This window comes from Siphateles boraxobius, unplaced genomic scaffold, assembly GCF_051911475.1.
Source record: "Siphateles boraxobius isolate OS27281-9 unplaced genomic scaffold, OSU_SipBor_1 19, whole genome shotgun sequence".
NCBI lineage: Eukaryota > Metazoa > Chordata > Actinopteri > Cypriniformes > Leuciscidae > Siphateles > Siphateles boraxobius.
In genome coordinates this window covers 7,301,059-7,329,052 of record NW_027508799.1, presented here as the reverse complement: position 1 = coordinate 7,329,052, position 27,994 = coordinate 7,301,059, and the positions used below count along the sequence as shown (strand labels likewise).

Here is a 27,994-nt window from a genome sequence, read left to right as displayed (position 1 = left end):
TTAGAGGTAGACACAGACGGGACATACCACTTTCTTCTTAAAGGTGCTGTTGGTCCGAAGTTTGTCTTCAAAATTCTCCAGGTCTTGCAGCGTGAGCAGTGGTAGCATGTTCAAATTAAAATCTTCATGAGGAATCGAATTGTTTTTTTGAAGTAGTTTGATTACATGATCCATTTTAAGCTGCAGTTCTCCGACCTGCTCCAAAAGGAGCCTTTCAACAGCTGGGGAAAGTACAGGAAAAAAATATACAAAATTATACAAAAAACAATTAACAAGTAATGCATAATACAGTAGTTTATTGACAACAGCAGAGAGAACCTGCTCACAGTACCTGTGCATCCAGCAGGAGCTGATCTGACAAATCTTTGACCTGTGGAAAACAGGAAAAATATAGGTGTTAACAAAAATACAAACTATGAGTTTGTCTTGTTTTTTTAATAAAACTGTGTGTGTGTGAGAGAGAGAGAGATAGAGAGAGAGAGAGAGACAGAGAGAGAGACAGAGAGAGAGAGAGAGAGAGAGAGAGAGAGAGAGAGAGAGAGAGAGAGAGAGAGACAGAGAGGGAGAGACAGACAGACAGACAGAGAGAGCGAGAGAATTTTGAATTACAAAATTTAAAACATTGTCCAGTCAATTAACACATTGTTTAAAAAAAAATCAGAACAGACAAGACAAAATTATCTTAAAAGGGGTGCAAAATGCAGGTTGTCATCAATAATCTCACACAAAGCCCCTTTATTACACCAAATCTGATCAAAAGATACAAGATCTTTCATAGCTTTAAAGTAGGGATGCACCGATACCACTTTTTTCAGAATCGATCCGATCCGATACCAAAAATTCTGAGTATCGACCGATACCGATGCCGATCCGATACCAATTCTTAAGTAGAATTTATATAACTCTCTGTGTGTTGAACTGATAATCACTCTTTTATGTGTTAAACACAATCTACTTAATACAGACAACTTCATTATAAAGAAAAACAAATCCAAAAAATATATATTCATATTCTATGACAAAAATGTTTTTATAAACTAGATTAGTGGATAATTCAGCAGTAAAATTTAGTCTATAAAAGTCCACAATAATTGTATAAAATCTGACCATCTAGTGAAAAAAAAAAAGAGACAATAAATGTAACACTAAATCTGGTAAAACGTTACACATTGCTCTTTGTATTGTAAAATACATTCATGAAAAACAAGTTAACAAAAATCAAAAAGATAAATTATTTTAAATATAGCTATAGGCTACTATACAATTGAGACATATTTTAAATGTATAGCACACCTGTTTAATGAGGCTGCAACATATGATAGATAGGCCATTAATAATCTTTCATTGCGTCACTGTATTATGATATGAAAGGCTGCAATACAGTGCGGCTCAAAGCACTTATGTGCATCCCGAGCGGAGAATGATGCGCTTGAAGCAACACGGAGTCACAGCGCGTCGACTCCGCATTGAAAAGTTCAAAGCACAAACGAAAGGCATATTGATGCGTAGTGTAGGCTATTATACAGTATCTATCTATGCAATCGTTTATTGAGCCTTTTCTTTTAACAGTTTTAAATTTTAGTGACTGTGCGCGTGAAGAACAATTATAGGTCTCTGACTCTAGTGTTGTGATCTAACAGACACCCGGTAGAAACATGATTAAGTTAACGTTACAGCAATAATCCAACAAGATAAAGTTGTTTTATGCGAAACCATAGAGCTTTATCTACAGATCAAGTATAATAATAGTAACATTGAATCATCTTGGAGAGAGCTTCATCATGTTGACTGTCGTAACTGAACGCGACGCTGAATACTGAATGAAGAATGATTGACAGCCGCAGCGGAGGGAAAAGTTTACGTTATCTTGAATTTAACGACTTAAATGTTAATTTCTATCTCACATTATACTATAATGGCTTCAGAACACTTGTAATATAGTGCACGCAAACTTTATGGTGTTTTATAATGTTTTAGGGGCTTTTGTGGGGCTTAACAATAACACAGAATAGTATACGCACAATATCGGATTTGGATCGGCCTCGTCTGATCGATACCCGATCCGGCAAAAATGGCAGTATCGGAGCCGATACCAATGCTGAGTATCGGATCGGTGCATCCCTACTTTAAAGTATCGAAAATCAATAAAAATTCTAGATTTCACTGAATTGAAAAACACTGCCTCTAAATGATAGCTCGTGTCTCGTTCATCTCGTTCAGAAGGAAGAGCCATTTTAAGCATTTTTATTTATTTAACTCATTGTTTTTTTATGACAAAAACGAAATTGTTTTTCATTTATCACAACTGTTATAACACTGTTACCAAACTCAGCTCAAAATTCCAAATTGATCCATATCGTATTGTGGCTTTAGTATCGTGATGCGTATCGTATCATTGTTGGTGATACACAGCCCTAGAGGAGAACTGGCCCCCGACAGAGCCTGGGTTCTCCCAAGGTTTTTTTTTCTCTCCACTAGGTCGCCTGATGGAGTTATAGGACACCATTAGGTCACTTGATAGAGTTTTTCGGTTCCTTGCCTTTGGCTTGCTCAGTTGGGGATATTCAAATTAATTAACCAATCATTAATACCATTGATCAGCTCTACCAAACGTGGATGTTTTTACACCAAGAAACGGACATTGTTATTATGTTCTGATTGATACTTTGAACTGCTTTGATGCAATCTATACTGTGAAAAGCGCTATATAAAAATACTTGACTACTGTCTCAGCCTCTAGGAAGCCATTAGTCTTGAGCCCTGCTCTGCTCTAGGCTACCATGATACAGAGTAAGAAGTACATACAAATAAAACACATCATACACTAAAATACTTCTTACTTTGAGGGGTCCTGTGTGGAAGGCCTGGACGGGATAGAGGGGTTTCACGACACTGCGGCATGTTGGTGTTCACAGTCACTTGACACACAAAGATTAAAAAGGTTAAAACAAAGATTAATGATTGTTTCAGAGCGTGTTCATATACTGTTATTCTAGCTAAAGGATGACAGAAAGAACGGACATTGCGTTCAATATTTTTACATGGACAAAAATTAATCGCATGCGTTAACGTTGACAGCACTAATTGTCATGCATTGCTGACAGAAAATTCTGCGACTTAAATTATTCTTAAGCCCTGTAACTTACATTCAGGAGAGAACATCCCTTCATCACTGGGTGTGTCCTCATCTTGTGGCACTTGGAAATACAGAAAAAGGCCCATTACACAAAGAACTGAATCACCCAGTTCAAACTAACTGAGCTAAACAAGTGACCCCACAGCAGTGGTTCTCAATGTTTCTGTAATTTTTGTCATTCCCTATTTTGTATAGGACTGTGCTGTGTGCTGTGTATTTTGTGCGTGTGTGTGCCTGTCTCATTGTGTTCTCCATCTGCATGCTTAATAGCTTACTTTCAGGAGAGCCCAGCCCGTCATATTCGGCTCCCTGCAGCCAATTAACGGTTGTCACTAACAGGTGACACAAACAGGAAGTAGGCTTTTTGCACTCAAACTTTTCAAGTGCGCTTACAGCCAAAAGTGTAATTTAAAGACCCAATGCATCACATATTTAACGGAAACTTACATTCAGTAAGAAGAAGGTCCTCATTAACAGATGTAATCACTTAAAATGGCAAAACACATTAATGCTGGTTACACACAGTTTGGTTTCTGCTTTCCTTGCATATTGGTGTAGGTTTTTCTCCTGCTGACTGGCCTCAAATGGCCCAGATTCAGCTGGATTTTAAAATATGGCCCTAATTAATTTGCTATTGAATTACTATGAAATTTATACTTTTACTACCTCAGTCTGATGTTCTGAGTAAGAAGTTTAGTAGCATACACTAAATGTAAAATATCTTACAATCGCTAGTCCTCTGAAGGATCCCTGGAAGAGGGTGGCGTGGAGGCTGCTGCAAAGCACACAGGCCGTTATTATCCGGTGTCACTAGAAAATACATACAAACTAAATTATTGGAGTGAACAGTAATTCAAGTTTATCACAATTAGATAAACTAATGTCAGTGAGCTGAGTAATTGCCACACATTTCTGTTAGGGATGTCAATTTTCACAAGCTCCCATGATCGATCGTCGTTTAAATTAACGATCAATTAATCGACTAATCGTTAGCATTAATGGCAAACAGCATTACAGGGTCAGCAAATGCTTCTCAAAAAGCTATGTTCCTCACCAAATTAATAAGAATGTTTTTTAATCTAAATAAAGGGTTAGTAGGATGGTAAAATGTTTTTGATGTGATTGATAAATTAAATTAATTATTTAATATATAAATATAACTATTACAACTTACATTTGTACAAAACAAAAGGATGCGAATGCACACGCAAAATTAGTTGTAATGAAGGTGTAAATTAGTCCCAAACAACTCCGGTGTGTCATTCAGTGGGACTCAACACTTCACCAAACCGGCGCGCTCGCTTACATGTTTTGCGGTTGAGCAGCATGCAAGCGCATGATCCTGCTTAATTGATGATCGATAAGTTTTATCGATTAAATGTATTATCGACAATTAATCGATCGTTGATTAATTGTTGCCATCCCTAATTTCTATCAGCAGCAACTAATCTTAACACATGTCAAAATAACAGAGCTAACCCAGTGTCACTCCACATCAGTGATTCTCAAACTTTTTCTGTCATTCCCCACTTTGCATAGAACTGTGCTGTGCTCCATGTGTCTTTGTGTGTGTGTTTGTGAGTGTGTGTGTGTCAGTGTGTTCTTTGCCTGCATCTTAAATAGCTTACAATCAGGAAAGCCTTCAGTCCTCCAATCCTCCAGTCCCGGCGCCTCTTGAATATGAACTGCGGCCTCTTGGAAAGACAGAAAACCTTGGCTTACTGATCACACTACTAATATAAACTCAAAAACATAATCTGGAACATCAAACTATGGTATGCGCTGTGGACCTGTGCAGTACACTGTGTCTACTTGAGTTTAGGGATTTGATGCATTTACTATAGAGGTGACACTAACCTTCACTATACGATGATGTGGGATGGGCTGGAGCAGTTACACAAGGGGTGGGAGGGTGGGCCAGCTTTCTTCTTACTGACACTTCAAGAAGATTTAAAAAGGTTACAACCAAAAGAACAAAAGGCACATCAACCGTAAGATTTGCACCTTAGATATCTACATCTGATAATCGCTAGGGGTGGCACGGTTCACAAAACCCACGGTTCGGTTCGTATCACGGTTTTAGGGTCATGGTTTTCGGTTCTGTACGGTTCTTGTTGTAATTTTTTCTTTTAATCTTTAACACTCCAGAAATGTACTTCAGCATATTATATAGGCTATAGCTTAATTATCCACAATTCAGGAGACAGTGTTAAAAAAAAATTATATCATGTTATCATGCACAACCTGAATTTGACTTGACTTTAAGCACATTATTGAGACCATCTCTGAGGAAAGCTAGGTGACATTTTGATACAGCAAGAGAGAAGACATTGATGAAATGCTTTTGTTTATTTGGCAAAAAAAAGGAGAATGTGTATTGGGCATAAAAAAAAAATTCGTTTCGTTCCGGTTTCCGACCGACCCTGTCAAATTATGTGCGACCCAAATTTATTTTATGAGCTTGGCGAAGAAATAATACAAATGAAATAAATACACAAATAAAAATCTTTGAAAACAAATTGAAATTGCGAATTGAAAATAGGTAGGCTACGCACAATGGAAACACGTCAATTTCGCAAAAACTCTCGTTTATTGCAAAAACTTTTTTACGCTCGCATGAGGTGGTTTTTCAGGCAATTCGAAAATGTAAATGCGCAAAAACTGTTTCCATTGCAGTTTTGCGAAATATTCCTGTCACCTAACTTAGAAGACGGGGTGTGTTTGGGGTCCATGTAGCCTACGCAAATAATAATAATATGTCATTCATAATACAGGTAGGACAATAATAATACGGGGCTAAGATTATCACAAATAAACACAAGATTTTGACGCATATCCAAGTGTGTGTATCCATTGTCCACACATCTCTTATTTCACGCGAAAAGTAAACGCGCTGTCTGAGGTCACGGGCACGAGGTTACATTGCGCATGCGTCGAACCGTGCGACGCACACACGCAACGAACCGAGACTAGCGAACCGAACGGTTCGGATGTTTTTTCATGTACCGTGCCACCCCTAATAATCGCTGTATGGGAAGTGCAGTATTATACACATAAAATGTCTTACTAGGTTTGCTCCTTTGATGGAAGTTTGGGTGGGCTACAGGCTGCTCCCTGTTTGTCACTGTCATGGCGATTTAAAAAACAAGGATTAAAATTAAAAAAATGTTTAAACACAAAGATTACAAATTCTTATCAGGCATAATTAAAAGTATGAGCATGTAATTCATTTTCTAATGGACATATGGAAACTTAAGATCAAAATAGTTATCCCACTTGCCAGCTCTAATATTGTTTCCAGTCATAGGTAGGAGGGGAGGGGGAGGAGTTTTTTTTTGGAAGGTTTGTTCTGCGTTTTCTTCTTTGCCCGTGATGTTTGAGGATTTGGGGTGTCTGATGAGGGGGACGATGCAGGGGATGATGGTGGTGATGGTGATCTTAGACGCGATGGTCTGTAAATGAAAAGTTTTAACAAAGATTAGTTTTCCTATTGATCACATCGAACAGAGAAAAATATGAAATGGGAAAATTGTATCTGTGTGATACAAAGAGGATGATCAAAAAGTCAAACAACATATGATGCTCACTTTCTCCGCTGGCGACTTACTGGCAGCTCCTCTTTGTCTGTATTCAGATCAGAGGTGTGGCAGGACAGGCCCCACCTCTTACTGAGACTTTCAAAGCAGTCTATAGGCAATGTTTAGTACTGTATGTTATCAATTAATTCTATATTACAACATCAACAAAGAAAGTACAATGAGTAACATCAGAATATCTTAACCCCCCACCCTTACTTGTCTCATGTAGTATTCGACAAGAGTACTGTTTCCATCCTTTAGATGGGTTAGGTGATGTCCTCTTTAAAATACTTTGGAGTATTTTGAATGAATCTTTATATGGAGGCCACCAAGCCATGCCTCCATCATATTTGCCTGAGTGATAAAAAATACCTTTTATTGACAGTGATAGACAGTGGACAAATATCTATACTAGGACTGAACGATTTTCGAAAATAATCTAATTGTGATTTTTTTTTTTTTACAATATTGCGATTAAATATGCGATTACTTTTTAAGTTCTTTATCTTCTGTACAGGTCCTTCTCAAAAAATTAGCATATTGTGATAAAGTTCATTATTTTCCATAATGTAATGATAAAAATTAAACTTTCATATATTTTAGATTCATTGCACACCATCTAAAATATTTCAGGTCTTTCATTGTTTTAATACTGATGATTTTGGCATACAGCTCATGAAAACCCAAAATTCCTATCTCAAAAAATTAGCATATGTAAGGCCGTCTAACTCGATCCAATGGCGGTATTCGAATTAGCGGTGAAGGTCTTTGCGTGTTACTGTCTTTTCTCGTGGCAAAGTATTTTTGGTTAAATGCAATACATTTTATCTTATGTATTAACTCGTTTCATCTGACTCCATAAAATGAAAAGGTTTTTCAATGATATCTGTGCATCATTAAATATACGTTAATGTTTGACTATTCCTTTTAACTCCAATGAAAATAAAGTCAAAGTCTGTTAGAATAATCAAATATAACAATTTATTATGTCAGGTAAATGTATTATTACAATTCCATAATCAATTGAAAGATAATCAATGCAAACCATCAAATGTTCTAGAACAAAGAGGAAAAAGTTTACCCGACACTTACGTGAGCTGAGAGTCGCGAGACCCTCAACCACACGGGCTAATCTGAATACAGAAAACAGCCCTGAGCTCTCGCTGCGTTTCATTATATACCCAGACCTCATTTCAAATCTAAACATCATTCACAGTGGAAATTTACCTGTAAGTCACCATTTGCTAGCAGTGGAAAATTAGCATTCAGTCAAATGGTCGAAGGTGTTAACTCAAAGACACACCCTCCAGTATTGGAGGGTGTGGAAGATATTTCTTAACTTCCTAAGAACTTTATTACCTTTTGGGTTTACTTCTTTGGGAATGAGACATTTTTACCAGTCGTACCGAGACATTTCAAATAATACCAAATATGTATAAAACTAGATCATAATCATTCACATTAAACCATTTAGATTCTTGTGTGAATTTGGGAGACCTCTGCCAGGATGAAGAATGGGGGAGAGAAATGTAGATTAGGATGAGGGAGGTGAGACCTTCGTCTCAATAGTGCATGAGGGGGGAGTTCAAATGTTAATTTCCTTTGTTTTCTCAGAGAGTGGCCCTCTCTTAAAGTCCTTCAAGTTTTTCCAGTCTTACAGATTGGCCTCTTGACCACGTGGGTCAAATTCAGATGAACACTTACGTGGTCACAGTAAGACGGTTGTTGTAATCCTCGAAACCTAACTCAAAAATTGTCTTTGCAATGTTAGCATCTGTAGAAGCTTTCAGAGTGCTGTGTTCACCTGCAGAACGCCTGGTCTCACCGGGTGTATGAAGCTTGAGTTCAGCAGGTGGATGAATGCGTTCAGGTTTTCTTCTTGCATTTCAGCCTAGAATGTGAGCAAAGTTCATAGTCAATCTGGACCTTTGTGACTTGTTCAGTCGACGTGTCATTCCTTTCATAGAGAAACTTCTGCTTCTCTGGCACCTTCCCCATGATGATAATCTGACCCTTCTTGACCAATCCTGTCACCTTCAGCGGTGTGGTTGTCTGGGCAGACCTCGATGGATGAAGGGGCTCTCCTTGGCTTCACACTGCCTTGTGTGAGACATCTGAAAAGCATCTTAAATGTCCGCTTCACGATTGAACACATATGAACTTGAACTCGTGAAGAAATGCATAGAAACGCATAATGCAACAAAACAAAATCATGTCATGTTCACTGTAAAATACCATGTTCTTGTCAGCAAGTGCGAATGGTACATCTGTCTCATATGTCCTGAATGGTAAGGATTCAGGTTCTGAATGGTAAGGATGTCTCATATTAAATATCCAATTCTTAAATATATATATTTTTTGGTCTGAATTATATTGTTATGATGAGGTGGAAGCAAGGAGGAAGCAGGATCCAATTGCAGCACACTTTATTTAATAAACTCAAACTACATAATAAAGACTCTGGCTAGGGCACAAGACTCAGGAACAGAACCACCAACATCAAGGTACAACAACACAACATTAAGAACTCACAAAGACTGAACAAGACACAGGGCTTAAATACATACTGGACTAACAACGAGACAAGGGACACCTGTGAACATTTAAACAATCAACCAATGACACAACAGACAGGGGAACACAAGGCAAGATCACATGACTAGAACAGGGGATCACATGACAGACAAGAACCAGGAACAAGAAACAAAACCCAAACTGTGACATAGCCCCCCCTCTATGGGCGGCTCCCGACGCCCATCAAAACAAAAAAAACACAAGTTCAGGAGGGTGGTGAGTGGAGGCGGTCTTGGGGGAGGGACGGAGGGCCAGGCTCGCACTGGGACCAGGAACCAGGACACAGGAATGGCGAGCCTGAGCCACAGAGCCTGGGTGGACCTGGCTCTTGAGCGACCAGGGCAGAGCAGGATGCGCAGACGGTGGCCAGGGCGGTGAAGACCCCTCAGGCGGCCACGGCGGTGAAGACACCGGCTCAGGAACAGCAGACAACACACACACTGACTCTGGCTCAGGAACAGACAACACACTCACTGGCTCGGGAACAGACAACACACTCACTGGCTCGGGAACAGACAACACACTCACTGGCTCGGGAACAGACAACACACTCACTGGCTCGGGAACAGACAACACACTCACTGGCTCGGGAACAGACAACACACTCACTGGCTCGGGAACAGACAACACACTCACTGGCTCGGGAACAGACAACACACTCACTGGCTCGGGAACAGACAACACACTCACTGGCTCGGGAACAGACAACACACTCACTGGCTCGGGAACAGACAACACACTCACCGGCTCGGGAACAGACAACACACTCACTGGTTCGGCAACAGACAACACACACACTGGCTCGGGAACAGACAACACACTCACTGGTTCGGGAACAGACAACACACTCACTGGCTCGGGAACAGGCAACACACACACTGGCTCGGGAACAGGCAACACACACACTGGCTCGGGAACAGGCAACACACACACTGGCACGGGAACAGACAACACACACACTGGCTCGGGCTCAGGAACAGACAACACACACACTGGCTCGGGCTCAGGAACAGACACACACACTGGCTCGGGCTCAGAAACAGACAACACACACACTGGCTCGGGTTCAGGAACAGACAACACACACACTGGCTCGGGAACAGGAACAGACTCTGGCTCGGAGACGGCCATCTTGTCCGTAGACACTGGTTCAGAAGCGGCCATCTTGTCCGTAGACACTGGCTCGGAGGTAGTGATGTGAACAGTCTCTGGATCAGCAGAAGTGATGTGAACAGTCTCTGGTTCGGCCATCTTGTCCGTAGACACTGGCTCGGAGGTGGCCATTTTGTCCGTAGACACTGGCTTGGAGGAAGTGACATGAACCGTCTCTGGATCGGCAGACGTGACTTGAACCGTCTCTGGATCGGCAGACGTGACTTGAACCGTCTCTGGATCGGCAGACGTGACTTGAACAGTCTCTGGATCGGCAGACGTGACTTGAACAGTCTCTGGATCGGCAGACGTGACTTGAACAGTCTCTGGATCGGCAGACGTGACTTGAACAGTCTCTGGATCGGCAGACGTGACTTGAACAGTCTCTGGATCGGCAGACGTGACTTGAACAGTCTCTGGATCGGCAGACGTGACTTGAACAGTCTCTGGATCGGCAGACGTGACTTGAACAGTCTCTGGATCGGCAGACGTGACTTGAACAGTCTCTGGATCGGCAGACGTGACTTGAACAGTCTCTGGATCGGCAGACGTGACTTGAACAGTCTCTGGATCGGCAGACGTGACTTGAACAGTCTCTGGATCGGCAGACGTGACTTGAACAGTCTCTGGATCGGCAGACGTGACTTGAACAGTCTCTGGATCGGCAGACGTGACTTGAACAGTCTCTGGATCGGCAGACGTGACTTGAACAGTCTCTGGATCGGCAGACGTGACTTGAACAGTCTCTGGATCGGCAGACGTGACTTGAACAGTCTCTGGATCGGCAGACGTGACTTGAACAGTCTCTGGATCGGCAGACGTGACTTGAACAGTCTCTGGATCGGCAGACGTGACTTGAACAGTCTCTGGATCGGCAGACGTGACTTGAACAGTCTCTGGATCGGCAGACTCGACTTGAACAGTCTCTGGATCGGCAGACGTGACTTGAACAGTCTCTGGATCGGCAGACGTGACTTGAACAGTCTCTGGATCGGCAGACGTGACTTGAACAGTCTCTGGATCGGCAGACGTGACTTGAACAGTCTCTGGATCGGCAGACGTGACTTGAACAGTCTCTGGATCGGCAGACGTGACTTGAACAGTCTCTGGATCGGCAGACGTGACTTGAACAGTCTCTGGATCGGCAGACGTGACTTGAACAGTCTCTGGATCGGCAGACGTGACTTGCACAGTCTCTGGATCGGCAGACGTGACTTGAACAGTCTCTGGATCGGCAGACGTGACTTGAACAGTCTCTGGATCGGCAGACGTGACTTGAACAGTCTCTGGATCGGCAGACGTGACTTGAACAGTCTCTGGATCGGCAGACGTGACTTGAACAGTCTCTGGATCGGCAGACGTGACTTGAACAGTCTCTGGATCGGCAGACGTGACTTGAACAGTCTCTGGATCGGCAGACGTGACTTGAACCGTCTCTGGATCGGCAGACGTGACTTGAACAGTCTCTGGATCGGCAGACGTGACTTGAACAGTCTCTGGATCGGCAGACGTGACTTGAACAGTCTCTGGATCGGCAGACGTGACTTGAACAGTCTCTGGATCGGCAGACGTGACTTGAACAGTCTCTGGATCGGCAGACGTGACTTGAACAGTCTCTGGACTGGACGGGACCAGCGGCGAAGAGGGCCTCGGCTCTGGCTTGACGTGGCTGACGTGAAGCTCTGGCTGGACGTGGCTGACGTGAAGCTCTGGCTGGACGTGGCTGACGTGAAGCTCTGGCTGGACGTGGCTGACGTGAAGCTCTGGCTGGACGTGGCTGACGTGAAGCTCTGGCTGGACGTGGCTGACGTGAAGCTCTGGCTGGACGTGGCTGACGTGAAGCTCTGGCTGGACGTGGCTGACGTGAAGCTCTGGCTGGACGTGGCTGACGTGAAGCTCTGGCTGGACGTGGCTGACGTGAAGCTCTGGCTGGACGTGGCTGACGTGAAGCTCTGGCTGGACGGTCTCTGGCTGGACGGGCTCTGGCTGGACGGGCTCTGGCTGGACGGGCTCTGGCTGGACGGGCTCTGGCTGGACGGGCTCTGGAACTGGTTTGAAGGGACGAGATTCAGGCAGGACGGTGATCCTTGCAGACCGTACGGACCTTAGCGGGGAATCTGCCAAGCTGGACATCAGCCCTGAACGCCCATAGACCGATCCGGTGTCAGACCCGCTGACTGGCGTGACGCGGGGAAACTCAGGCTCTGCAAGTGCCGAACCGCCCAAGGAAAGGGCCAGATCAACAAACCCTTTCAGGGTCCAGCCAGTATGATCCTCCGGCATCACTTGAGCGATGTGCCAATCCAGCCCGCTACAAAACAGGTCCACGAGCTGGGCGTCATTTAGCGCTCCCAGATGACAACACGCCAAAAAGTCCCTCACATACCTCTCCAAGGGCTGGCCATCTTGAGACAGAGATGATAGGAATTTCCTTAAGGCCTGGTTGCTAACAACTGCTGGATCCATTGGCGGTGAGTTCTTCTGTTATGATGAGGTGGAAGCAAGGAGGAAGCAGGATCCAATTGCAGCACACTTTATTTAATAAACTCAAACTACATAATAAAGACTCTGGCTAGGGCACAAGACTCAGGAACAGAACCACCAACATCAAGGTACAACAACACAACATTAAGAACTCACAAAGACTGAACAAGACACAGGGCTTAAATACATACTGGACTAACAACGAGACAAGGGACACCTGTGAACATTTAAACAATCAACCAATGACACAACAGACAGGGGAACACAAGGCAAGATCACATGACTAGAACAGGGGATCACATGACAGACAAGAACCAGGAACAAGAAACAAAACCCAAACTGTGACATATATAAAGAAAATGCAGCAAGAGGTCAGTGTAATCAAAGCAATCAAATAGATTCCATGGATCAAGAAGTCATGTAATAACAACAATACTATTCAATAAATGCATATGTATGTAATAATCAGTGTTTGTTCAGGAATCTTCCAATGCAAGCCACTTATGCAAATCTACGAAGTGACTTGGAACATGCTTAAATGTATTCAAGAATGGAGATTGTTCATTCCTTGCAACAGGTGTGAGAGTGTGTGTCTGTGTGAGGGTGTGTGTGTCTGTGTGTGAGTGTGATAGTTTGTGTGAGAGAAAAAGAGAGAGCGAGAGAGTGTGTGTGTGTGTCTGTGTGTGTGTGTGTGTGTGTGTGTGTGTGTGTGTGTGTGTGTTTGTGTGTGTGTGTTGTTGGCTAAGTCACAGTCAATGACAGGGTTGAATTGTAAATTCTGTAATTGATTGAAGCGTTTGCACAAAGCGATCTACTTAGTTATGATGTTTCTGTTATTAGTGGTTTGTTGAGAAATCAGGGGCCCTCTGATTTTCCAACCACCCTAATAACAATCAGAAAGTTTAAACATTTTGAAAATTGAATAGCAGGTCTGTCTCTGCTTATAATTTGCATCATCGATTTGTGGCTGTGACCATTCATATGTATATTACAGTGTTTTTGTGTGAGTGTTGTGAACGGAGTATGCTATGTGCGTCTCTGTTAGACTGTCGTCATTGGATCAGCTCTATCATCCTATATGTGTGAAGCTATCCGGATCTGTTAGTGTGAAGATGTACAATAGGTCTTTAGTGAGGTGATCTTCCCATGATGTGTAGTGTTCAGCCTGGATAGACTTGATCTATTCCAGGTGATGATGATGTGAGGGTGTAGTGATGGAGGAGTGTGTTCAGTGTTCATGTCTAGGAGATGGGTGGAATCTAATCTATAATAATTGTGTTGTAAATTTAGTTCCAGTTGTATACTGGGAGGCCATGCTTATATAGTGATGTGCTATTGTGAGATGTTAATGGCCTCTTGAAGTGTCTTTTCACCCATCTCCCGAGTCTCAGGTTATGTTCTAACAATCGTGAGGTCCGGCCCGTACTGGCATCCGTCCTCCGAGGAATTGCAGAAGTAAACCTGACAGAAACAAATGCAGAGAGAACCACAGTTAATTCTGATGTTTTCAAACAGTTTCAAATTCAGACATGTGGAATTATTTTGCTTGCTCCATTATCATGTCCATTGCAATTTTAATTCCAGTTGTCACATGAAACCGAGTTTCATAGACCAGGTCTGAATTATTGCTGTTTTTTCGGTGCAGTGTGTGACACCTTAAAGCTGCTCTTGCAGTCTAGCCTTCACAGTCTGCTGTGTCACAGCATTAGAGATCCCAGTTTTCGGGTTTTACAAGTTGCTTTCATTACAGCCAGATCTGTGGGCATGAATTAGTTCATGGTGTCGTTCACACGTTTGGTTAGTGCAGGTCTCTAGTTACCTGCAAAAGGCTGTGGTCTGTCTGATGTTTAGTTCACACCCTCCTTATAAATTTGCTTACCTGTGCCACACTTCCGGGAGTGTTTTTCAAAGGCAAAAAATTAAAACACACCTCCGCCCTTTTGGCACTGGGTAGCAGGTTAACGAAATCGAACTGTAAGGATTAATGTTAATGTCATATTTTTCAAATTAATGCCCTGTTTGGCGATTACAATATAATGTATATTGTAATTTAAGAATATAAATGAAATTATATTGTTTCTGGTCTCTGAAGAGTCTCTGCTCGTTCTTGTTTCAATACATTTAAGGGAAAAATGTGACAGATTCAATGAATTTAGATGATAAACTATTAAGCCATTTGCTATTGGGCTGCTACCCGACTAGCAAATGAGGCTAATAGCTGAAGGCCTTGAGTGACCAAAGTTGTTAGCTCACTGAGGGATGCATTTGAGCTTTGGTTGCTTGCAGAGCGCTGGTTTGTGTCATCAGAGTGTGGTTTTCTGCGTTTTTTTAAATAGGGTGGAGGTCTGCCTCTGCCCAATGACCAGCACTTTTCCTCAGTATGGCCTGTTTTGTGACAGGAATTACAGAGTCTGCTCAGTTTTTCACTGTGTGGCTTTCTGAATTCTACTGCAAATGGAGGATTTTCATGACATTCTAACACAGCTATCTCACCATGCATCTGTTTTCGTGACTCAATTCTTGTTGCCCAGCTAACAATACCTTCGAATGTATTTTTTGCTGGAGAAGCACCATACATGAGCGATTGCTGTACACGCGGTCCTGCATTTGTAAGTAGTAAATCAAGGAGAGTTACATTGTTGTGGTTAACACCTTCAATTCCAGAATACTCCTCAAACAGTTCAAACATATTTTCTGCATACGTCTCGAACGATTCTTCAGTACTCTGTTTCCGATTGAAAATCAATTCCCATCCAACAGGACTACAACCACGTAGATCGCGAAGACATTGTTTTAGTCTATTAAAGATTTCATCCTCAGGCTCATCTTGATACACTGACTGCACGATGTTCCCTGTCATCAAAGCCTGTGGTATCTTATAGTTCAGAACGTCTGGAATTGAGCTGATAACAATTTGCCAAATATCTTTTGGTTCAAGCTGAAATGCATGTTTCAGACTAACAATGCGTCTCCACCATGGTTCGAATGGCCCTTTCAAGGGGAATGGTCCGATCTCTGTTTTAAACAAGCTACATTCAGTTACCGTTAGAGGACGCCGAATGGTTGACTCTGTGCCATTTGGGTGCCGTATCACCTTAAAGGCTGAAACAGGCACTCTGTTCAAAACTTTATCACATGCTTCACATGTCTGAAAAGATACAGGATTGTTAGAGCAGGCTGGCTCATTTAAGAAGTGCACATTTTTAGTCCCATCGCTGTTGAGCGTTTTGGGAGACATGCACTTTTTAGCATTTAGTTTAGTCTTAAGATCTGCAATGGTGTATTTGTGATTTTTACACTTTTCAGTCAGGGCTAACTGCTCAGCTAGTAATTTATCTAGCTGTGTTTGGAGATCTTGAATCTTTGCCTCAGACATTTTTGCCTCTGCATTTTTAGAATGCACTTCTTCACATTTAATATCCATAAGCGAAGATAGAAATGTTGTTGACTTATCTAGCCGTTTATAACTCATGAAGTTTAAAGCCTCAATTATTTCACCATGTTTTGATTTCTTCTGCTTACTACCCACCGTTTTCCACCAAGTGGAAATTTCATTCTCAATAGCGTCCATCTTAAGACCTTTTTTATTGAGTTTATACAGTGTAGGCTCGACCTTTTCGCCCCATAATGTAAACAGGACAGGATCATTATACATGTTCCAATTTATATTTGGGGAAATTTCGTTCCCTGAAGCTTTGAATATGAAAAAGTTTTTTGTTTCAGGATTAATGAGATGCGCGTTCACAGTTTCTGATTCTCATCTATGTTCCTTTGCGTGGTTTTATCGCAGCTATGGGAGTTTTCCACCAAGGATACAAAAATTCAGACTATATGAAGGCAAAGTCATTTTAACGTTTGATTATTCTATTTTCTCTTACTTTATATTTTTCGTTTATAGATCAGGAAACTATATCACTTTGCAGTCCTTCTAAGGATGCACGACACAATCTCGCCAGTCTGACTTATCAAAACAGAGGTAATTGGCTAAATATCTTAGATGTGCCGTATTCACACGTACACAATAACAGACACTTGAATAGCCCCCTTGAACGCCACCTCAGGAACAGAGGTTATGGAACGCACCCGAATCCAGGTTGATCAAACAGCATTTTGCTGAGTCTGGACGGAAATAACTCGTTCCCCTCATTCAAGTACACTTGAATCTGATATTCAGTATTAGTCGTCACTAATGTCTGGCGCAAACTTGTGGAAATATACGAATCCTGTAATCTATTTTGAAAAATAATTTCAGAGCAATCCAGAATTAGTTCAAACGTGATAATATTTCGTTCTCCGAATATGAAAAGTATTTCTGTCTCGGGACTTTCAAGAATTAATGAGATGCGCGTTTGTTGTTTCTGACTTTCAAATTCATTGTGAATCACATTATAACCACATTCAGCATAGACACACACTTGTTTAATTCAGTTCACACAGGATACATGGCCTAGAATACAACATCAACAGCCTTTACCTAAGTGTTCCAAATACACCCACAATAAAGCAATCCTGTGTTTAAAGAATAAACTTACAATTAGCCTATGTGCACATATAGTAGCACAAACAACTATAAAGTGTGTTCTATGAGTGCATTACAATGTGTGAAGCACAACTCCAAATTTGAAAATACAAATTATTGCATTATTGCCTTTTAATCGCATCTGTGTTAAAGTGGAAGCTTTCAAATGCAATATAAAGTTTGTAAAGATTAGTTTAGGTTTATTATAGAATATTATTCAATGTGGCCTAGGGCCCATGGTGTGCTGGTGGTCACACAAAGGGTTAAGTGTTTTTTGAATGCATGGACAATAGCATTTAGCTTAGCCTTGTTTTGGAAACAGCATGGACAATAGCATTTAGCTTAGCCTTGTTTTGGAAACAGCATGGACAATAGCATTTAGCTTAGCCTTGTTTTGGGAAACAGCATGGACAATAGCATTTAGCTTAGCCTTGTTTTGGGAAACAGCATGGACAATAGCATTTAGCTTAGCCTTGAGATCCGATTTTAGCCTGCAAATCATATCATCCTGTTTTTCCAAATTTAGCTTTTTATAAACAATGCATCATCGGCCTGACTTTTATTTATAAAATCATTTGTGTTCCGATCGTTTACAAACTTAGATTTTTCTTTCTGTTGTTTGCTGATTCTCTTCACGTGTTGCTGGTTTGTTTCAACAAAGCCAATACAACAATGGCGACAAACATGCGGCTGATTTGAAAACTTTTAGGGTTTGTTTTACAGCTCCTCATCAAGTAACGTTACACGAAAAACATTTGGAAGATGTTATTCCGATTTTAGGTTTCGTTTTTTTTTTTTTTTTTTTTTTTGCTTAGGCAAACAAGGATATCTTTAAAATCTATTAACAAGGGGTTTCATTCTTCATCTGCGCCGCCACTATCACGTCCTCACGTTTTTCAGTTCCGGACTAAACAAATGGCTTTCCGATCCGTAACAATGCAAACAACATTTTCTCAACACTTCTCAAAAGGGAAGGAAAAAGTTGACTTACCATAACGGCGGAAGAAAGAGAAGATGTTCAAACCTCAAGTTGATTTCAAAATCCCAATACTTTGCTGGATAAGACATTGCTCGCTTGTGATGCGAGATCACGTCGAGGTCACCACTTTGTAATGCTGTTTATTTGGTCCAATGAGGGTTTCCAATAATACAGGTGAAGGTCTTTGCGTGTTACTGTCTTTTCTCGTGGCAAAGTATTTTTGGTTAAATGCAATACATTTTATCTTATGTATTAACTCGTTTCATCTGACTCCATAAAATGAAAAGGTTTTTCAATGATATCTGTGCATCATTAAATATACGTTAATGTTTGACTATTCCTTTTAACTCCAATGAAAATAAAGTCAAAGTCTGTTAGAATAATCAAATATAACAATTTATTATGTCAGGTAAATGTATTATTACAATTCCATAATCAATTGAAAGATAATCAATGCAAACCATCAAATGTTCTAGAACAAAGAGGAAAAAGTTTACCCGACACTTACGTGAGCTGAGAGTCGCGAGACCCTCAACCACACGGGCTAATCTGAATACAGAAAACAGCCCTGAGCTCTCGCTGCGTTTCATTATATACCCAGACCTCATTTCAAATCTAAACATCATTCACAGTGGAAATTTACCTGTAAGTCACCATTTGCTAGCAGTGGAAAATTAGCATTCAGTCAAATGGTCGAAGGTGTTAACTCAAAGACACACCCTCCAGTATTGGAGGGTGTGGAAGATATTTCTTAACTTCCTAAGAACTTTATTACCTTTTGGGTTTACTTCTTTGGGAATGAGACATTTTTACCAGTCGTACCGAGACATTTCAAATAATACCAAATATGTATAAAACTAGATCATAATCATTCACATTAAACCATTTAGATTCTTGTGTGAATTTGGGAGACCTCTGCCAGGATGAAGAATGGGGGAGAGAAATGTAGATTAGGATGAGGGAGGTGAGACCTTCGTCTCAATAGTGCATGAGGGGGGAGTTCAAATGTTAATTTCCTTTGTTTTCTCAGAGAGTGGCCCTCTCTTAAAGTCCTTCAAGTTTTTCCAGTCTTACACATATCATGAAAAGGTTCTCTAAACGAGCTATTAACCTAATCATCTGAATCAACTAATTAACTCTAAACAACTGCAAAAGTTTCCTGAGGCTTTTAAAAACTCCCAGCCTGTTTCATTACTCAAAACCGCAATCATGGGTAAGACTGCCGACCTGACTGCTGTCCAGAAGAACTTTATCACAATATGCAAATTTTTTGAGAAGGACCTGTATTATTCGACTAAGACAAGCAATAAATCATTGTATAGTAGGGATGGGAATCTTTCGGCACCTCATGATCTACTTTTTTTCGTAATTAATATTATTAATAACAGTTAAAAAGCTTTTTTTGTGTAATCATATGTATTTTTAAAAATAATTACATAAGAATTTTAAATAGGCTATATAAACAAAAATAGCTTCAAAATATAAAAGCTAGTAAATAAAGAGGAACATAAAAAAAACACATTACAAGCAATAAACAAAGAGTGCTTTCAGTATTTAAAAGTAGGCTTTCTGAACGTTTTCCATTCAAGAGCTGTGATTGATTTGTCTTCTCAGTTTAGATACGATAAGCTGCATTCACACTAATGCACAGATCCTTTTTGAAATATTTGAAATATAAGATGTGGTTTGTCCTGTTGGTTTAAGATATGACTGACCATGTTTACATTCATTTTGCGTCATAAAAGCATTTTGAAATCAATGAAATTTTCTCTGCCATTTCTTTATTTTTGCTGTATTGGAAACGTACCGAACCGTATCGAACTGAACCGTGACACAAGTGTATCGTATCGAACCGAACCGTGAATTTTGTGAACCGTTACACCCCTAATATATATATAACAACATAATATCACATAAATCAAACATAAACTCTTCTTTCCTGTATGCCAGGCCTATATGCGTAGAGTGCCAAGTTGATGCTACATCTGCAGACTGCTTTTCTCTCACGTGTCACATGACAAGAGTAATCAGATTAATCACAGTAATTAATCACAGTAATCGCAGCTTTTGCGGTTTAAAATTTGTGTTTCATCATATCACGATATTCACACAAATCTATACCAACATAAACATAAAATTTGCAACGTTACAGCACTCAGCATTAACCTGATTTTGACAATGGAGTTCTCCTGTAGCCTTATCTAGGTCAAAGATAGAAATTTACACTACATCGCCATGGCCTACCTGTAAACCATTCCCTTGCAACCGGTCCACTCGCTCCTTCATCGAAGGCCACTATTAGGTATAGGCTTTCCTGTTGCAAAATTAATAGTACAGAAAAATTCTAAATCACATTTTTTTCAGTACTGATCAAATCTAAAAATGTTCACAGTTGTACAGTATGTCTTCCTAAAGGCAGGGCTTAAAATTAACTTTTTTTCTACACATTATAATGTAAATAACCTGAAAATACTACGTAGTTTACAACTTACATGAATTGTTAGTTCATGTTACTTTACAGTGCATTAACTAATGTTAACAAATACAACTTTTGATTTCAATAATGTAGGCTAGTAAATGGTGAAATAAACATTAAGAACGATTAATTAATGCTGTAGACGTACAGTTTATTAATAGTTCTTGTTAACTAATGTAGTTAACTAGATTTTAATAAATGGAACCATAGCCTATTGTGTTACTGATTCAGAAGTCCTGTGAGGACAGATCAGTTATTTTAACTATTCATTAAAGAGACACATCACTAGCATTTCACCAACCCCGAGGACAACCTGTAGTATAATATTACCATAACTTGCACTTTACTTTACTCAAGATGAAGAGTCAACTTTTATGCTAAGTAGAGCATAGTATTTGGATTTTAGACACATTTCACATCCACATACAGCAAAGGGGGGCTAGCCTATAGCGCAATCAAGGCTATGAACGCCACTGACTACAACAGAAACAGTTGGGTCACTCAAAGACAACCTGCTGACCCATGGCAACATGTTGAAATGATTTAAACTGGACTCAGTGCACATGTAACAGGGGCATAGCAACAAACTGTTGTCCATGAGGAATTACATAAAGCTTCTCCTCTACTTGTCCAACTTTACACAGCTGTGTCGAGTCTGACAGACTGTCTATCAAAAACACACCAAACACTGTTGAGGGTTCAGGGTACTCAAAAAAACTTGACTGCTGCGCAAAGGTTGAGTAGAGTAGGTAAATGTCCTTGTTGTCTGAAATGATATTCCTAATTTTGGCCACTTTACCCTCTATACTGACATAGGAGTTCGCCCGGTCTAATTTCAGTGTGAATTGCTCTGTTTTGTACACAGAGTACTGAACAGCATCAGGAAACATGGCTGGCAGTGGTCCATTTACATGTTCCCTTCTCAGGCCCAAGCCTACCACCGGTGGCACTGGGGTGGTACCCCTCTCGAGGATCCGCTTCACTACCTGGGAGCAGGAAGATTGTGGCTTTCGGACCATTTTCTTCAGAGTCTTCATGAAATTCTCAAACTTAAACGCACTGAAACAATCCAGTGTTCCATGCACCTTGGCATCTTGGGCAAGGTGCACAAGATTGTGTACATTGTAAGAAATGTAGGTATCACCATACATCTTCCTGAAGTGCTGCACAAAGAGAACAAGGGCATTGTTTGCATAGTCTGTGTAGGTGGCAAACAGCTTTTTGCTAGAGAGGATCAATATTCCCACAAAAAGAAGCAGGAAGTGCTTGTAAACTGCTGCATGCAAAAAGGACTTGAGGAGCACAGGCCCAGTGTAAAGCAGGAGCTGCCGGAACTCGGACGCCTTCCATCTGTCTATCTCTTTCAGTGTTCTTGGCCGCCGGTTAAATTCTACTGGTGTGTATCTCCTTACATTCTCTAATTGTACAGAGAGCATATTCACCTGTCCACTTGAGAGCCTACATGTCAATGGACCCTTAAGCCAGAGGTAAACTAGACCCCTCATGACTCCCAAGCAGACAAGGTGCATGAAGTCCAGAGGGAAACCACTGACCAAGCCTAAAGAGGTGGCAAGAAGGGGTGAGGATCCAAGGTGATGAGCTTCATCAGTCATGTCGATGAAGTCCTCATCTCGTCGGAGGGGTGCATCAGTGATGGGGAAAACCACACGGTTATTCAAGTATTCACCTTCTTGGGTGCACTTTTCACACGCCGAATAACCAGTGTGGCCTTTAACACACTTCAAGAACGCACGTGCTGGTGCATCACAAACCATGGCCTCCAACTTCAGAGACAAGGGAATATCTTTGAAGAAGAAGCCCTTCTCTAAACTGTTGATGTCCTCAACAAAATCCTCCATATACTCATAAAGTTCAGTGCCCGGTTGCATAAAGCACCTTAAGTGACATTTTCCCTTAAGTTCGCCCTTATGTTTCCCTTAAATCTAAGGGTGTTGCAGAAAAATACCCTTAAGTGTTACTTAACGGTTTTTTTAAGTGAAACGTCATAAACACTTAGAATTTCCCTTAAATGCTGTTTTTTCCCTTAAGTAATCCCTTAAAAAGCGTTAACTGTTGCATAAAACCCCTTAACGGTCATTTCCCTAAGTATAATTTAAGGTTTGGAAATCGTAACCTTAAGAGTAACGCGGACAAAAATAAGACGACATGGCTGAATTTATGGAACCAGTTGAAGATAATTATGTGCAAAGACGAATTTTTAGAGATCGGGAGAACCTTTTGGACCATCTTAGCGATGAAAAATTGTTGCTTGAATACCGGTTTGATCGACGCGCAATTTTTGACATCGCTAACAAACTAGACGGCGACCTTGACCATGTCACACATCGCAACCACTCTTTACCTGCAGTGTTACAACTGCTTATAGCACTGCGTTTTTTTGCAACTGGAAGTTTTCAGACGGTAGTGGGAGATGTTTTCCACGTGCATAAATCGTCTGTCAGCAGAGTGGTTCACCGGGTTGCGGGGGCTCTTTCCCGTCATTTAAACGCAACGGTCAAGTTTCCATCCTATCATGACCAGGAGGTCATTCAAACCAGTTTTTTTTCGGAAAGCAGGTTTTCCTCGCATATATGGTGTTATTGACGGCACACATATCAGAATACAGGTGCCCCAAACACACGAAGACCAGTACGTAAACCGAAAAGGCTACCAAAATTGCCTCTAAATCTATCTCTTCAACATTACATGGAAAATCATCAATGACTCCATCTTCTTCAATGACTCCATCTTCATCAATGACATTAAATTCAGACTGAATGGAATCCAATTGCTCTTTTACTCTTGCCCTGGATTTACGTTTCCAGGTCCAGTATGATGGTTCACTTGCCATGCTTCAGATATAAAAAGAAAACAAAAAGAAAGAAAACAAAAAGAGAAGAAATCAGAATCATGCTCCCAAGTCTGAATCATGCCAAGTCCTGCAGGAGTTTGATTCAACTCAACTTCTGAACTTCAAGACTCTTTTACACAGTCATAAACTCTAAGAACACAGGAGCAACAAACAGGATAATGGTAATTAGTTCACTTAGTTTACCAAACATCTAGCTATGTCTACAACAGTAACGCGGAATTTTGTGATGTGTCTTTTTAACTCCCACATGACCTGCATCATTATGGGCGGTTGTCTACACCATTTTGCGCAGTGACGATGGCACTACCACCTGCAAGACACGTTCATCAGAAAGTCCACTGCCCAGTGGGCTTTTACACATTGGAACACCATCTCTAACTACATAACAATGCACGAGATCAAAGGTTTCAATGTCATTCACTTTGGCAAATAAAGGCAGCTTGTTGTGCATCAATCAGTTTTTTTTCACAGGATCAAAAGCTTGATGACAATGAAAAGCGATCCCCAAAACGAGCAAGAGCAAAGCTCTTGAATGACGTCAGCAGCGACTTTTAAAGGGGCAGGCTGTCGTTATGTCCAATTGGATCACCACACCAATCAGCTGCACCCAATCGGCCTATAAGACACACGCCAAGGGAACAGAAACCCAAAAAATACACAGAAATGACCCTCAGGGTCGTAGCAGTAACCATAAACTGCTTAGGCAGCAGTGTGCGTGGGAGAGCTCATCACAGAAGACATAGGACACAAACGGGGAATCTCAACAAACATGAATTATTACATTGCTGTGAAACAGACACACATAGTAAATGTAGGGAACAAACAGGGATATACATTTTGATTAAATAAGGGATTGATGAAGCAGTGGATTTCCGTATGTAAGGTAATGTTTGAGTAGTAAGCTAGTTAGATCCATCTGCTCATATATTGTGTTCCTGGGAAAAACTTTACATGACTGCGTCCCAAGTGAACCTCAGCTAAGAACCAAATTATAGATTAAATGTTAGGGTGATGATGGTTACTGTGTACCTGAGTTGGAGCTGTAAACTCGACAGGATCTGTATTATGAGTGGGGCTGAACATTGCCTGTGGAACAGATAATTTATAGACAATCTGACGACCATGCAATCAATATGTATTCGACCTGGCTGTGATCTAATATGTAACCACTGGTCCCTCAGATTCAAAAGAAAACCAGCCATATTGACAATGTGTCGAACTTTACCTCTGCTATGACTCTGCCAGTGAAGTAGCTCTTCTCCAGCAGCACGATCGTTCTCCTCTCCTCTACAAAGACATCAAAATGTATCATTTTTATTTAAAACATAAATAGTAGCCTAATTTCCTTTTGCCTAACAGACTTGCATTAACTTGCTCATGTGTGAGTAAATATTTATTTTAGTTTAATAGGCGAACAAGTTTCTTCATCCCGGTTTTGTTATGAACACCATAATTAGGACTATTATAATGATAACATAGAGAAACAATTGACCCTTCGCAAGGAGCTTGATTGACAGGTGATCTGACCAATCATACTTCGCCATCTGCCATTTTGTCGAACAAAGCAGTCAGGAGAGTTAGCAGATTAACATTGGAGGATTTGAACTTGAAAAACGGAATGTACTGACGCCTTTCCGCGTTTAAAAGATTCATTCTTATATTCATTCATGTTTATTTGATGCTATAAATGAACTAGAAGGAAGAGATGATCGGTTCACGAGCAGCTTTAACTGATGCTCTACAGCGATCTGTCACGACACATTAAAGAGCCACAAAACTGTATTTATTGTTTGAAAAGAAAAAACGGTCAATTGTCCAGGAGCTTAATGGCTGTTATTATTACTAGGGATGTCCCGATCCGATACTCAGGATCGGTAGTCAGAGCACTATAATTGTTCTTCACGCGCACAGTAACTGAAATTTAAAACTGTTAAAAGAAAAGGCTCAATAAACGATTGCATAGATAGATACTGAATAATACACTGTCCGTCAATATGTATCTCCGTTGTGCTTTGAACTTTTCAAAGCGGACTCGACGCGCTGCGTGCTGTAACTCCACGTGGCTTCAAGCGCATCATTCTCCGCTCGGGATGCACATAAGCGCTTTGTGCCGCACTGTATTGGAGCCTTTCATATCATAATGCAGTGACGCAATTAAAGCTTATTAACATTAATAATTATTAATGTTGCTGCCTCATTAAATAGCTGTGCAATACACTTAAAACATTTCTCAATTTTATAACAGATTTAGCTATATCTAAAAAAAATTATCTTTTTCATTTTTGTTATCTTGTTTTTCATGAATGTATTTTACAACAATAAAAAGAGCAATGTGTATTATCCACTAATCTAGTTTATAATAGCATTTTTGTCATAGATTATGATCATATATTTTGGGGATTTGTTGTTTATCTTTATAATGAAGCTGTCTGTATTAAGTAGATACAGAAGATAGATACACACAAGAGTGATAATCAGTTTAACACACAGTTATAGAAATTCTACTTGATTTAAAAAACAAAAACTGTACTGGTATTTACAATGTAGAATGCTGCTGTTTAAATTGTTTTAACTTTAAACCTGTTGGTAGCTAGCTAGCTTTAAGTACTGAAGTACCTGTATTTTCTTTCATTTATATATTTCTTTATTTTTTTGTAGTGTTTGAATAAAGGGTGCCAATCTTTCATAATCAACTGTTGTTGTGGACTATATAGGAGGTATATTTTAGGTGGCTAATTGAGAAAATTGCTATATTTTTTATTAGTTTAAGAATAAAATAAAAATATTGGATTAATATCGGTATCGGCAAAAGACAAAGCTGCGGCAGAATGTGCGTACGCATTGGTCAGAGTTTACTTATAGGTGCGCACACTCAAGTTTTTTTTAATAGATCACAACCTTTGCGTGGGAAGTGGCGTACGCATGTTTTCAGCCCCGTTTTGAGCATACGCACGCTTTATAAAAGGCGCCCCAGCTGATTTAATGTGGTTATCTGTGTTTAGAGGGAAATACAATGAAAATCTAAAGCGCTACCAAAGCCTTTTACAAACATTATGATAGTTAAGCAATATCACTCGGGTAGGAGTGTGATAGAGCTCTATATCATCACGGCTGTGATTAGACCAGAGGGTAACACTTTACGGTAAGGGTACATGAATTATCATGAATTCATGTATAAATTCATGCATGAATTCTGCATTCATTCATGCATTAATATCTCATGAATCATCAGGAACTAACACGAGTTCATGGATGAACAACACGTTACTTAAAACCTTAACTAAGATGAGTACATCATCATGAATTATGATTTATTAAGCATGATCATTATGTTTTCTTTGTTCACAGTTATGCCACCTTTAATAGCACATTGTTCATCAGTGTTTAAAAGGACTAGTCACCACTTTAGTTGAGGGGCCACACACATGATGAAGTCATTGATAGATATGCTTAGTTAACAATGAGTACTGTATTGGACAGACCCCAAAATTGACCAATCAAAGCTTATAGTACACAAATTCTGTTGACATTCAAATACAGTAGTCATCATTAACTAAGCATTATCTACTCTATCTACTATTAGCCCCTCAACTAAAGTGGTGACTAGGTCCTTTGAAACACTGATGAACAATGTGCTATTAATGGCGGCATAACTTTGAACAAAGAAAACATAATGATCAAGTGTAATAAATCATAATTCATGATGATGTACTCATCTTAGTTAATGTTTTAATTAAGATCTTGTTCATCAATGAAGTCATGAATGAAAACCGTTGAACTCGTGTTAGTTTCATGATGATTCATGAGATATTAATGAATGAATTAATGCATAATTCATGCATGAATTTATACATGAATTCATGATAATTCATGTACCCTTACCGTAAAGTGTTACCGACCAGGGTAGGGGTGGGCGGTATGACCAAAATTCTGTTTCACGGTATGACTAATTTTATTTCACGGTAAGATAGCGTTTCAGTTGTCTTTGAGGTTAATTAAAACACATACTTACTGTACAAAGGCAAAGACGCTGTGTAAAATGGGCCTTGGCTCTGAAAAGAGCCTTTGGGGTGTATGTAGCTCCTGTTGAGAATAAGAAGAAACATGAAAAGGAGTCAAATATATTGAAAATGCCTTTGTGAATTAATGTGCACTCAATTTATCTTTATTGACTAAAACAGTATGTAAAGAACATGGCAAATCAGAACTGTAGGACTTCTAGAT

The 27,994-nt window shown here is 40.4% G+C and overlaps 1 protein-coding gene across 1 annotated transcript; it reads right to left on the bottom strand.

Annotated features, from left to right (window-relative positions):
• On the bottom strand, positions 1–27,978 carry LOC143741411 (uncharacterized). The gene is made up of 12 exons (XM_077233770.1): positions 27,783–27,978; positions 24,996–25,057; positions 24,800–24,856; positions 20,667–20,736; positions 6,931–7,068; positions 6,724–6,823; positions 3,863–3,911; positions 3,412–3,445; positions 3,147–3,197; positions 2,841–2,918; positions 332–370; positions 1–221 (listed from the first exon to the last, which is right to left on the bottom strand). The coding sequence occupies exons 1-12, from the start codon at positions 27,874–27,876 to the stop codon at positions 1–3; spliced, it is 993 nt and encodes a 330-aa protein (XP_077089885.1). The 5' UTR covers positions 27,877–27,978.
• Between the last annotated feature and the right edge of the window lie 16 nt (positions 27,979–27,994).